We start from the raw sequence: 13,711 nt of genomic DNA, 5'->3' as shown, positions 1-13,711 counted from the left end.
AAAGGGTTAATGATTAAGATATTTAGTATCTTGCAGTTCTGAAAGATTAGTAATCTTTTGATATAGTACCAGACGCACTGAATATTGAAAACAAAAAAAAAAAATCATACCACATAACAAATTTAATTTAGTGTAGGGTTTAGGACGAGTATGAAGTTTGAAAAATCAAAAGAAAGATCATTAAGTCTCTGTGTTAAACTAACCTTTTTGGCACTGTTCTTTACCCTATGTGTAGATGAAGTAGTAGATCCTTTACACTCTGCAACCCCAAACCTTGGAAGTGCCTTGTTCCACACAGCTTATTGCTCGTTCTAGACAATAAATGCAGGTTTTCTGGTATTTGCTGCAGTTGCTCATTGCAACTTGTAAGCAAAACATTTTAAGATCACTCATTAGAATGAAAACTAGGTCATGCAAAAAAGTCAACAAAACAATTTTATTTCCAGTGTTTAAGTGGGTGTGCACACAGGCAAGATACAGGTTTGGATTCAATATGTCTTCATGCAGAATTATATTCTTCTCAATAAAAGAAACCAGTTCCATCCAGGATCCACTATCTACACTGCTATGTTACAACATTTATATCAAATCTGGTATCTGAAAAACAGATACACATGTAATATGTACATTTAAGTTACTTATTTTACAGAAAGATTAAAAATTCAAGTCACATAAAACTCAAAAACTGTATTAAAATTGGAATATAAAACTCAGAGATCCAACTGGAATGCCTAAAGAATGGAAGCTCTGTATCCACCTGTGTTAAAATTTGTAAAATGTAATGAAATTTATTACAGATAAAATGCATTTGTTTGTAGTTAGTTTCTCTAATTTAACAATTAACAATATGGCACCCTAACAAAACAAATGAATTCATGATGAGGCACTTGTTAGTGACTAAACCAAAAGAACATTTTTTTCTGCATACTAATGCCAAGCCAACTCTCAGGTCATAAAACCATGTATACACTACATAGCATGTTGCATCAGATGCTCTGTTCAACATTTGTATGCAGCCATCAAATATACTTTTTCTTAAAATATATATATATATATCTATACTTTAACATTTTTATGTTCTTCTGGCTGTAGTAATGCCCTGTGAAGACTTTCCACAGTGCATATTGATGAAACCAGCCCATATGAAGGCTGCATAACAACAACAGTACAAGAAAACATATATACACAGTTACTGAGAAGTGTAACAATAAGCTATTGAATTGCTGTAGTGGACATATTTCCCATTTTAAAGATACTGGTAGAATCGAGATCTGACTACCTGGGTCCCAGACAGTTTATGAGGATGGGCATCAATTGCTGGGCTAAAGTTGCTTTTGTTCATGTTCTGGTAACTTTCACCATTTACTTGGTCAGGTGGCTGAGGTGATCCTGAAGGAGGTGCTCTATTGATCAAAGTCAAATTGCTAGAAGAATTGTCATCATTTGTCTGCATTTTTGCAGAAGAAAGGATCTCTGTCTGAGATGGGTCTGCTAAGCTAGTGTTCTCAAGTTTGGGCTTTCCAGTTTCACCCGTATTAAGGTCAGTTGTGCTAGTGAGTAAACGCTCCCGTGCAAGCCAATCTGAAATTGAAAGGTCCTGGGCTGGACATTTTGGCTTTAACCGATTCACAGCTGAAAGCTCAGACTCCTCTCTATTCTGACTCTGCTCTTGAGCTTTCCAAGCATTTAAAACACTTAGTTCAGGGAAATCCCTCTGCCCTCCAAGCGTATGTCTTCTCCTGATGCTCTTTTTCTTTGAGATCTCTGCAGAGCTAGATTTCTGATTTCCTATTCCAAACATATCGTCTGCAGATGCTTTCAGCCGCAGTTTCAGCCTGTCTGTTATTTTGAGTCTCCATGTAGGTTCTTGTTTTTCAGTTTCGCTTCTCGCTGATGTAGTTAAACTGCTGGTTGATCTTCCTTTTTTCATTATGTCAAACATTTTGGTCATAGTAGGCAAGTCCTTTTCATTTTTAGCATCTCCAAAACCCTCACCATCTATTTTGTTCCGGGCAGACTTCTTCCTTGAAAGTGTATCACATTCAATGAGTTTGTGGGAACTAAACAGTCTGCGGCTGTCTAACTTTGGCGTTGAACTTCCATCAGTACAGCTTACTTCGCTTTCTTCAGAGTTCCTCCTACTTGTCTTTGCTACTTCTTGTATTTTTCCCCTCAACAGTCTTTCAGCAGCAGATCTTGTAGCAAAGACAGGGAAATCATTTTCACTATCTGTTTCCATGGGTCGACCATCACTGATCAATTCACTCTGTTCATCATCAGCTTCCTCTCCCTTGCTTTCTGTCACCAACTGCACCTCAGGGCTCAGCATGCCAGAATCTAGGTATACAGCAGAGGAAGTGGCCGAGTAGTCTGAGGTGACAGAACTGACATAAGCAGCTAAAAACTCACTGCATTTAATTTCAGGGCTGGCTACTTTTTTGCATGAGAGTCTGCGTAGGGAAGCCTGGGAAGAAGTGTCAGAGTCAGGCACTGTCTCCTCAATATGGGAGGTGGCTTGTGAAACAGGTATTTTAGGATAATCTTTCTGCAAGGTTACCCAGCAGCTGAGATCAGGTGACTTTGTGTGCTTTTGGTGGCAAGGTGCCAAAGAAGCCTCTGAAGGGGCACACTCTTTCCTTCCTGACTTCTTGTCATCCTTCGCAGCATTTGTGTCTTTTTTACTGCTGTTCTCTTTTTCTTTCGGCACAAACATCCTTTGTTTTCTCCCTCTCGCGTCTCTTCCTTTTTCACATTCCCCTGTAGTTGCATCCTCTTTTGTCATTTCACAAGATCGTTCAGCAAGCTCCTTCTTGTGGAACACGCTGTCAAATTCATCTTCCGAGCTGCTTTGGGGTGGCTTCTCTTTTGTTTTTTTTCGCTTGCGACTAGCTGCTGCGAAGATGGAGGACACAAGCAATTCCTTACTATACTGATCCTTTCCAGATCCCCAGGAGCCCTGTTTTAAATACAAATCAGGGAGCAAGGTTAGAATTTAAAACAAATAAAGCTAAGTGATTAGATTGATATTTTAAGTGGGTATTTTGGGCTCTAGACTGAGCTCTCGCTTGTGTTTCTTCAAACTAAAAAAAGTCCTTCACACGGTCAGCTCTACTAATTCCAGTCCTACCTGCCTCCGGCTATGACAACAGCGAGGAAGAAAGGCTCTGTTTGCTGGCAGTCCTGTAAACTGAAACCAGACTGTAGAGGGGGAACAAGCCCTTCAATATCACTTCCAGTCTTGTCTTTGCTAAAAGACTACTGGTGAAGGTTTTGGAGAACTTTCACTGATAATTTAATTGGAGGGGTTCCAGGCATCCTCTTTTTTTTTCTTTTTTAAATCAGAGGCTTCCTTTATTCCAAATGTTAACTAATTATTTAAGAGGGAAAAAAACAGCATAATCACAATCCTCTTCCCTCTGAACTACCCTGCTTCCATACTAAGTTCCTGTCATGCCCAAACTGGAAGATTCTTGGCCTGAGATGCAAGAATAATAGTGCTGACAGCAAATGCATAAAATAAGTAAATTATTTTCAAATCAGTCTTTACAAAAATCACAAGGAGGTAGATGAACTGAAGGGGTTTCCCCCCGCTCCCCTTTAGAGTTGCCCTAAAAAACAAAATTGAATTTGCAGTATATCATCATCATCATCACTTGACCACTTTATTCAATACCCTTTAACTTCCCATAGCTGTTTATCCTTTTTAGAAAAGGAATCTCTGGGTCAGGACTTTGCCTCCTTTGATGTCTGACCAGGACCTGGTGCACTGTAGGCACTCTTATGAATAAATATGAAATATTATTATAATGACATAAATAGGGCAGGTCACTTGTTTACATCAGTCACAGAAGCTTTTATGTAGGTATTTCTAGGGCTGATCAACTATGCTTGAGGTTCAACAAAAGCAAGTGAAAGCATCAGTTATTTGCACATTGTATCTACAGTCTATGGGTGCAGACAGAAGTGCAGCTCCTCGCTGTAGCTGAGAACGCTTTGCAGGAAGCATTCTGAGCATTACAGTGACCCCTGGAACAAACAGAAGTTCACTGGTGGTTCCAGGGGAGAGGGAAATATAGCTGTTGGCTGCCTTAGCAACAGCCCCTCCTTGCTCCCAACCTGTCTCTGTTTCAGAACAGGAGAGGGGAAAGGGATCAGAGGGAGTTTATTCTACGGGTTCCCTAGCCAGTTTTGGAGGGTGGGGTGAGTGTAGTAGTAGAGCACCCTTCTGCAGCCCAAGGTGGGGGGGGGGCTCCAATACACGCACCCCACCCTCCAGCAGGGGCTGAAACCCCCTGCAACTGAACTCCCTCCACTCCCTTTCTCCCCTCCCATGTGCTTGTCTTCAACAATGAAGGATTTGGTGTTAGAGACACGCATGGAAGAAAGGTCCTTTCCTTTTGTGTGTCCTTGTGACGAGGTACTTAGCAGAATTTGCAGATTCATTGGAATCTGACATGACCATGCCATGGTTGCAAGCTGGTGACCTCTGGGCTGTCAACAGTGCACCTTAGAGCCTCCATGGAAAGAAGGTACCCTCCACAATTGTCACCCATCATTTATCAGTGTGCAGTGTTCTGCTAGAGCAGGGGTTCTCAAACTTTCTGATACCACAAGGGGGTTGCAAATTTTTCTTCCCTCCCTAGAAGCGGTGGCATGGGGGCTGGGCTGCCACCACCATCGAGCACTCTGTGCCGTGGCAGCGCACTGCATGCCACTTGCCCACACCCAAGTCTGGCTGGTTGCTGAGCGGGGAGCAGAGCCCCAGTGGCTGGCCAGCTGGACTTAGGCACAGGGAAGTGGTGCACAGCATGCAGTGGCAGCACCACTCCTTCTAGGGAGGGAAGAGAATTTGCAACCCCCTTTTCAGTTGCTGCAGGGTCATGACCCACAGATTGAGAACCCCTGCCCTAAAGGTGTAACACTTTACTCAACTTGTATTAAAACTTAAAATAAATATTACATATCTAGGAAACTACTTAATCCACGGGTTTGCCGATTTCACGTAAACCACAAAATCCAGGATTCTCCACAACAAAATAAACTAAAAGCTTAAAAAAAATAATATGTTGGCTCCCCAATAGGAACCAGTGGTCCTCGATGCCAGGAAGGGAAGGTGCCAGGTGGCAGAGCAGCAAAGATGGCAGCTTCCCCCTTGTCTCTCTCCCCCCTGCAGGGGTCTCTCTGCCAATCAGCACCAAGGGGCAGAGCCGACAAAGCATCCAGCAATCAAGATGGTGGCTGCCTCTTTGTCCCACCTCCCTTTGCCAGGGTCTCTCTGCCAATCAGCGCTGAGGGGAGGGGCCTGCAAAATTGGCTGTGCACTGCAAGCAGGCTGCAAAAAATCCTTTGCCTCACTGTGATTCAGGTAGGTCCCTACACATAACTATTTTAAGCAAAGATGGGGGCCAGTCCACTCATCCACAGGTGAGCTAAGTTCCGCAGCGCTTGCAGTCACGGTGCTGTAAGTGAACACAATGGGCTCCTATAGACATACAGCAAGGCTGCTCCAATGTGCTGTAAGTCAACATCCTCCAGCAGCCTCCAGTGTCGTGTATCAGCAGCCCCATGCTGAAAAACGGGGGCAAGGCACTTTAAAGCTTGTTTGATGAGCTTTATTTCAAAGTGCCCCACCACCATTTTTTAGCACAGGAATGCTGATACACATCATGCTCTGGTGCTTTTAATTAGCATGGCTTGCTAATTAACACCCCCACCCCCGGAGCACATCTATAAATGCCCAATAAGCCAAAGACAAGTTGAAAGCTCGTTTGTATCCAATATATTATCTGTTTAGCCACTTGTATAGCCATCATCCCAGTATATAGTTTACCGCTATATAAGGGGAATAATGCATCAAGGGCTCAGCAAACAACTGTTCACCAGGGCATCCTTGGGGAAAACGAGGAGTAATGGTCACAAACTCCTGGAAGACCGTTTCAGGCTTAACACTAGGAAAAACTTCTTGACAGTTAGGGTGTGCACACAGTGGAATAAACTCCTTCCAGAGGTGGTGCAATCACCTATCCTGGAAATCTTCAAGAGGAGACTGGATGGTCACCTTGCTGGGGTCACCTGACCCCACTTGTCTTTCCTGCCTACTGCAGGGGGGGCTGGACTTGATGATCTTGTAAGGTCCCTTCTAGCCACTTACAATCTATGCATCTGTGTAATTGCCTCTCTAAGATGTTATTATTCCTGCCACTAGGAAAAGAAGAATACAATCCACGTTACGTTTTCAGGACTTGAGGCACATACTAGATTGAACTATTTGCCTAAGGTCACATAAGAAGTCTATAATTGTACCAGGAACTAAATCCAACCTCCTGAGTCATGTGTCCAGTGATCTACCTATAGCTTCCCTAACTCAAGGAGTGTTTGCTAAAGGGCCTTTTGCCTGGAAGTCCTTGGCTACAACACCTGATATCACGTGGGGTCAGGAACTGTAATCATCAGTGAATATGCCCTTGTATTCTATGCACACCGACGGAGGGACACACGTAAGAAAACATCATAAAAATTCCTATATGGGTTCATCTGGCCTGTTATCCTGTCTTCAAATGGCAGGCAGCAGATGATTTCGAGCAGTGGTTCTAAATGTTTTCAGAATCAGGGCATCCCTCCACAACCTTCTGAATGTAGCAGCAGCCCTTGGTCAAGAACCACTGCCATGGTCAATATACCTCAGTGATTTTCAGCTGGGTGATGCCATCACCAGATACAACTTCCCTGGATATCTCGTGCATAGCCAGACCAGGAAGAGCTGTGGTACATGTGCATGCTCCTCCTGCATTTGTGTTCTCTGATAACTGTAAAGCAGGCAAGAGCGCTGGTTCACGCTGCGACCCTTCTTAGGCCAACCTTCCACAGCATCTCTTGGAAACAGAGGCATACGGGATGGACAAAAACTGGGAAAGGCTTGCAGCACAAGTCAGCTTTCCTGGCTGCTTTTGATAACCCTAATGCAGTGCACTAATGTGCTGCAGCTATTTTCAGTTTTGCCTCAGCAGAGAACCACTGCTTTAGAGGAACAGCTTAAGATACAGGGAAGACAGAGTGATTCACCCCCTGTCATAGAACCATAGAAAGTTAGGATTGGAAGGGTTGCCAGCAGCAACCCTGGGTCTGGGTATCATGAGTAAGCTAACAAGAGAAAGGAAAATACCATACTGCTTCAATTAAATGAGATTTGTGATATAAAGAGTTGACAGCCATTAGTTTCCAACTGGAACCAAAAGTTGCTTCAGTCTAAAGCTTCCATTACTGACAGTCAGTTGTGACAAATTTCATGAGTGACAACTTTTCCAAGTGTTTGCTTCAAAACTAATGGGTGAAGGAATAGTTTTCTGCTTCTGTTAACAACCTGGGCATCACTCAGCCAGTACAACAAAACAAGTTGTATATAACAATACATATCTTAATTTTTCTTTAAAAAGGCTATACTTTCACAAATTGGATTTACCTTAGACTTTGATGAGTCGCTAGTTGTTGAATCTGTGCAATAAAATCAAAAACAAAAATGTGGTCAGTTCTCTGCAAGATTTGCTTTTCAAACAGACAATGCTGGACTTATGGGGAAAAAAAGACAAGCACAGAACAAAATATGAAAGCAAATAAAACCAGAACAGAGTGGATAGTCAGAGCTCACAAAGATGCAAGCTGCACCACAGAAAGCCACCGCCATGAAAGGATGCTGTGAATTGTAGGCAGAACCAGCTCAATGATAGGAATGGCAAAGGAGCCCTGTTCTCTAAATAAAAAACAGAAATACTAATGTTTATTCAATTGTTTTAAGTATACAGCCCTGCAAGTCCACAGCTGAGAGACTTTTCAGGATTGTACTGGGTACTCTTCTTTGATTGATACAATATATAATGCAAAAGTTGACACCTCAGTATTTTTGGCTGCCTTCGTGACAAATTGTTATCCTTGTATGTTACATTTATTTTATCAAACTGCTAAAAGTTATATAACGTAAGGGGCTGAATTTTAAACATAAGATTTTATGTTCTAAAACCCAATTTTATATCTGCATTCCTCGAGTGAGCTACCTACTAATAAAATTTTACTTTTAACAAGCTAGATTTCAGCAGCTACCAGTTTTGTATTTCAGTAACAAGCGCTATTCTAAAATGAAAAATGGACCATCGTTTTACTCTTTGGCAAGAACTGAGGTTATACAGTTATAAAGGGGGTAGGAAAGGGCTAGCACTATGACTAGAAAATATTTACACTGAAGCTTTCCAACTTTTGAGGGACTTTTTTCCCCTGGCTTAAAGAGCTGAGCCCCATGCCACACCCCTTTTTGACACATGGCTAATGCTTTATGACTAGAAAAACCGGTAGACCATACCATGCTATTTCTCCTCAGGGTCTGCTTCAGAAATAACAAGAAACAGCAGAAAAACTTTTAAAAAGTAGCATTGATCTGTTCAAAATACTTTTAAAAGAAAATTTACAGCACAGATCAACTTTTTTTTCCCTTTTTTTGCATTTACAAGAAACGGGGGTTTCTGCAGACAAGGCAGCTACAATGTGGGCAACAGTCCTCCTTCTTCCTACAGTTCCAGCTGTCCATCAGTGACATCACAGAATCCACTAGTGACATCACCGTGTGATAGACTCCTCCCACTTCACCTGTTTCAACATCAGTATAGAGTAACTGTTTCAGTAAGTGCTGAACATCCCTTTAAAAACTAAAACAAAGCTAGAGACAAAGGGATAACATTTGTGGGAAACAACATGCCAGGTTAGTGCAACAATACGGTGAGGGGAAAAAAGTCATCAAAAGAGAGCCTACAATACTTGTCCTTAGCCAACCAGGATGGCATTTTATAAACAGAAGAAAATCAGCTTTAATATAGACATATTTCAATATATCCTATAATAATTTCTATTAGTTGATAAGCAAGTGAAATTTAATTTTAACTGCATTTCTAACTTTGGGAAGGAGCACTATTAGAACCATATAGAACATAAATCTTTCTGCCATCACAGCAACCACTATACACAGCAGCATGTATCTGTTTTATCTTATGATGAGTATTACATGAATAACTGTGAATAAATAAAATAGTGTGTGTATTTTTGTTTGCCTTATCTTTCAACGGTTACATGTCTTTTGGTCAACAGAGTTTGCCAATATGTACCGTGCACAGCCATCACAACTGTAATTTATTTAAAAGTACTTATGATCATTTAGAAGAGGGAAAACCAACTGATTAGTAAAAGAAAATAGAAAATTTACAGTGAGGTAACAGAGTAGGTTATTCCAGCCTACAGACTTAACACTGTCCAGGCAAGCGTTACCTGATACATCTCCAGGAGATATTCCCGTTCTTCCAATGTTGCTGAGTAAGTGATCTATGTTTGGGACTGGCTGAGATTGTACAGTGTAGTCCTCCTGAACTGCTGTCTACAGTTAATAAACAAAGATCTCTTCATCATCGTTTCTTAATGAGTTCATTATGATTCAACAACATTTAGAAAACTGCATTATTCACCTGAGGACACAGTTTCCTCATGAGCTCTTTTGTTTTCCCATATTGCCTTATGGTTAATACAAAAAGACATGGAACAATAGCTTAGATTTTCACTACTGCAGGGGCTGGAAAGCTAGAAAGGTGCTTCTGAAGAGCAAGACAGCAAGGCATACAATAGTGCAATAAGGCAGGTGTAGACATTTTAGAGATATCAGGACTGTGTTCTAAACTGAAGTAATTAGAACACAATACTTACAAGCGGCTCTTCACCATCATCTTCAGTGAAAAACCAGTCGTGCTACAATTTAAAATAAAACACATGAAAACCTAACAGGAAGTGGAAAAGTCAAAAGTGGACATCACTACAAATGACATTTTTTATTCAAAGGACAAAAAACCCCAGACTGGTCAAGTAAGAAAAAGGTCTGTCTGTGTAATTCTTTTAAAAATAATGAAATGAATTCACTTACTTTTTGGATAAGTGTTTCTACAATTTTATATTGGTCTGGCATGTGTGTCACCATGTGTGTCATGTTATCATCAGATGTTCTCACAAGGGTTGGACCGAATACTATTGCAAGGTTTCTTGGTTCCATCTGAGAAGTAATGAAAATAAAGTTGCATCATTCATTTATAATGGAGGTTTAACAATATGACCCATTAAAACAAAATATATTAAGTGAAATGCACTGACTAAATAGATTTTTTTTTAACGTTCAACATAGATTTGTGCCATACAAAAAAATCAATTTACTACTGTTACTTTTTGAAGCCAGTTAAAGTAATAGTATTCAAAAAACTTTTAATAGTATTCATGCTACTATCTCAAGAAGTCTATAACATTACTTTTATAGTAAATATTTTGTACAATGGCAGAAGCTCAGAAGCCAACCTACCATTATAACTCAGGAAAAGTCTTGCTAACCTATTCCTTTAGTAAGGCTTTTCTGTGCCACACACATATTTTTTTGGTTTTCTATAAAACAATCGATTCATTTGATTCAAAGCTGCATAAAAACAAACAAAAAATTCACTGCTTTCTAACAGGATAGCTAAGCATCCTCAAGGCACCCTAAGATCCAGGAAGCTTCCGAAGTGTATTTTTCTCCAAATAGTTTAAACGCCAATCAAAGAGTTTCAGCTATGAACCAAATATTTTGTATCATCTCAGGTCCTTGTTCTAAGATGCACAGAGCCATTTACTTCTGAAGTAAGCAGATACTACACAAGTCTATCATGTGCATCTACTTATTTGCATCAGATAATCACTGAATCATACAAGCCTCTTGTTCTGTTACGTTGTTCTTGAACCCCATCCCTCTGACAAAACCTGAGAAAGCAGCAGAGCTCTTTCTTTACTCTATCACCATGTATTGTGGATGTAGCTTATATTTTCTTACTCATGACATGGAATAAACTCATAATAAATAGGTGGCATAATATAGTCCACAAGAATGAGGACAAGGTTGCAAAGCAAGGATTTCTCATCTCCTAATCCTCATCTTGACTCAAAATGTGTCACCTTGATCAAGTCATACCACCCCTCTGAAAAATGGGAACAATATCACCTTACTTAACTCCCCTCACAGTTACATCAGCAGAATTACCTAACTAAAGTTTATGGAATACTTTGAATATATAAAATGCTGCTTGTGGCCTAATTTAAAACGACCTGCCCAGGCTAACTTCAAATCTAAGCATTGTTTTTAATCACCCACAAATATCCAATGTATAATAAATAATGCATATTTAGATAGAAGGTAAACATTTCAATATTGTCTAAGAAATGTAGGGCACCTAGGGCATAGGCTCAAAAACAACTTAGATGGGAGGTAAGGATTCCAGAGTCCAAACCTCAAAGTCACATTTGACCACAGGACTTGGGTATTTCGGAAGTTTTCCTCAGAGCCCGTCATCCTACAGGATCCCCAAACACTATACAAAATTATTGGCCTAATCTTGCAAACTGTGGAACACTGCAGTCAACTACAGCATAACATGCTACAAAAGAGATAGCCCGAATTTCATAAACACATCAAGGCAAACCCCTACTTACACATGACCTTTAATGACACCCATCTACAGACAGTAAAGCAGACCTCTTCTGGTCTACAAAGAAAACTCACACTACTTTAACCGATTAAAAAAACCAAAACAATTTGGTAAAAATAACTGAAACATCTACATGGGCATGTTTAACTTGTTTTGCAAATGGATTACACTAAAATTATCAAATTAAACTAGATAGATGTGGACCAGCTATTTCTACACAGGGGTTTGAACCATTTTTAAATAAATTTAATCTAGAACTCTAATGAATTAAGTACAGGGGTGTAGGTTGTAACCATGTTGGTCTAAGGACATAGGCAGACAAGATTCTTTGGGTAAATCTGGTATCTTTTATTAGCCCAACCAAATAGTTGGAAAAATATTTCTTAGCAAGCTGTCAGGTTTAAAAACCCTTCATCAGGCTGGGGAGGCTGGGGAAGCATCTGCAGTTGGTATGCAAAAGCTAGCTAAGAAATATTTTTCCAACTATTTAGTTGGGCTAATAAACAGTATCAGATTTACCTGTCTGCCAGTGAATTAAGTAGGCATATGAAGAGCTGACAAGACCTTTGTCTCAGTCAAAAGTCTTCTCATAATGCAGGAAACTATTTACTAATCAAGGTAAAGTCAAATTGCTATATAGGTACAGATGTGCTTATCCCTTGAAATAATGCATCCCAAGAAAATTTCCTTAAATAAGGAAGTTGAAGAGGTCTTGTATATTAAATTTTAATACCTTATTTTTTTCTGAATTTTCTGCTACTGTCTTTAAATGTGCTGAAAGAAACTTCAGAGTTTCATAATGATGTTCAGGTAAATCATGGATCTGAAACAAACAGAATTTTAGCATGTAGTCTAAAGCAGTGCAGTACAAAATTTGTGCTGAATTTCAAATATTTGAAACTAGATTACCAATTGTTTTAGTGTTTTTAGACGCTCTACAGGATCTTCTTTTCTATTGGCATCTATGAAATCTGCGTATTTGTCTGTCCGAAACAAAAGAAAAAGGAGGGTTGGGGGAAAGGAATGTGTTTCACTGTGAACAGTTTTCAGAAATCATAAGTTACCTCATTTCACTTTTGCATAATGGAATTCAGCTATACACTATTCTACCATTTAAACAGAGACAAGAAATAAATTGTCTTATTTGCAATAAAAGAAATTTAGGATAATAGAAAAGTAGGACTTGAAGGGACCTCAGAAGGTCATGTAGTCCCACTGCCTGCTCAAAGCAGGATCATCCCAGACTAGACCAACCCAGTCAAGTATCTGTCTAACTTGCTCTTGAAAGTTTCCAAGGACACAGGTTCCTGGAACAATCTAAGAAAGTTCTTCCTGAGAAAATTCTTCTTAGGTTGACTATTAAGGGAAATTTTCTAACTGTTGAGAGTGGTTAAACCCTGCAATAGGTTACCTAAAGAGGCTGTAGAATCTTCATTGTTGAAAATTTAGAGCAGGTAAGATTAATTCATTTGGAATGGTTTAGACAGAAAATCTTGCTTTGAGAGAAGGGAGTTGATCTAGATCAGATGTAGCCACCATGTGGTACAGGTGCCACAACTGGCATAGGCAGTCTGTGTGTGTGGCATGTGGATTAGAAAGGGGACTGGAAGCAGAGTGGCAGACAGGATAGGGAGCAGAAACCAGAACAGCGGGTCAGGCAGGGAGCACAGGGCAGAAAAGTGGGTAGGGGAAGGGGAATGGAGTGGCGCTCGGGGAGGGTGCAGAGCTAATTTGTGGCAAGTCTACCAAAAAGGTTGGCCCCCATTGGACTAGACGATCTCCAGAGGTCCCATCCAGCCTACTTTGTATGATGCCAGATCTATGAATTCTACTAATGTGACCAGCGAAGTCATTACAATTTAATTCATCACTTCCTCAAAAATATATTTTTTAAGAATCCACTTCTTTATACAGGACCTATATATAAACTACTTAAACTTAATTTGCAGTAAAAAAAAAAAAAAAATCAACAAATTTATTCCCACAAATGTGGTACCAAACTGAATTCCAGCTATGCCTCCTTTCAGTTAACACACAAAATAATATGATTTAAAAATTCTCTAAAAACATAGATTAGCATGAGAAGTAAGAAAGAAAAATGTTAGTTTGATTTGTAAAAGGAAGGTCTAAAGTTAACAGAATACTAGCTTTATACTATATATATATATATATATATATAT

The 13,711-nt window shown here is 39.9% G+C and overlaps 1 protein-coding gene across 1 annotated transcript in view; it reads right to left on the bottom strand.

The window, feature by feature from the left end:
• Positions 1-417: 417 nt before the first annotated feature.
• Positions 418-13,711, bottom strand: part of ARHGAP21 (Rho GTPase activating protein 21) — a 103,577-nt gene continuing 90,283 nt past the window's right edge. The window contains exons 19-25 of the mRNA XM_019507957.1: positions 12,441-12,514; positions 12,265-12,354; positions 9,950-10,075; positions 9,736-9,777; positions 9,307-9,412; positions 7,460-7,491; positions 418-2,956 (exon numbers count right to left, since the gene is read on the bottom strand). Of these exons, the coding sequence (XP_019363502.1) occupies positions 1,247-2,956; positions 7,460-7,491; positions 9,307-9,412; positions 9,736-9,777; positions 9,950-10,075; positions 12,265-12,354; positions 12,441-12,514 (2,180 nt within the window). The 3' untranslated portion in view covers positions 418-1,246. The remainder of the gene's footprint in view (positions 2,957-7,459; positions 7,492-9,306; positions 9,413-9,735; positions 9,778-9,949; positions 10,076-12,264; positions 12,355-12,440; positions 12,515-13,711) is intronic.

This window comes from Gavialis gangeticus, unplaced genomic scaffold (assembly GCF_001723915.1).
Source record: "Gavialis gangeticus isolate Ggan-Ray unplaced genomic scaffold, GavGan_comp1, whole genome shotgun sequence".
NCBI classification, from domain to species: domain Eukaryota; kingdom Metazoa; phylum Chordata; order Crocodylia; family Gavialidae; genus Gavialis; species Gavialis gangeticus.
This window is presented reverse-complemented; position numbering and strand designations above follow the sequence as displayed.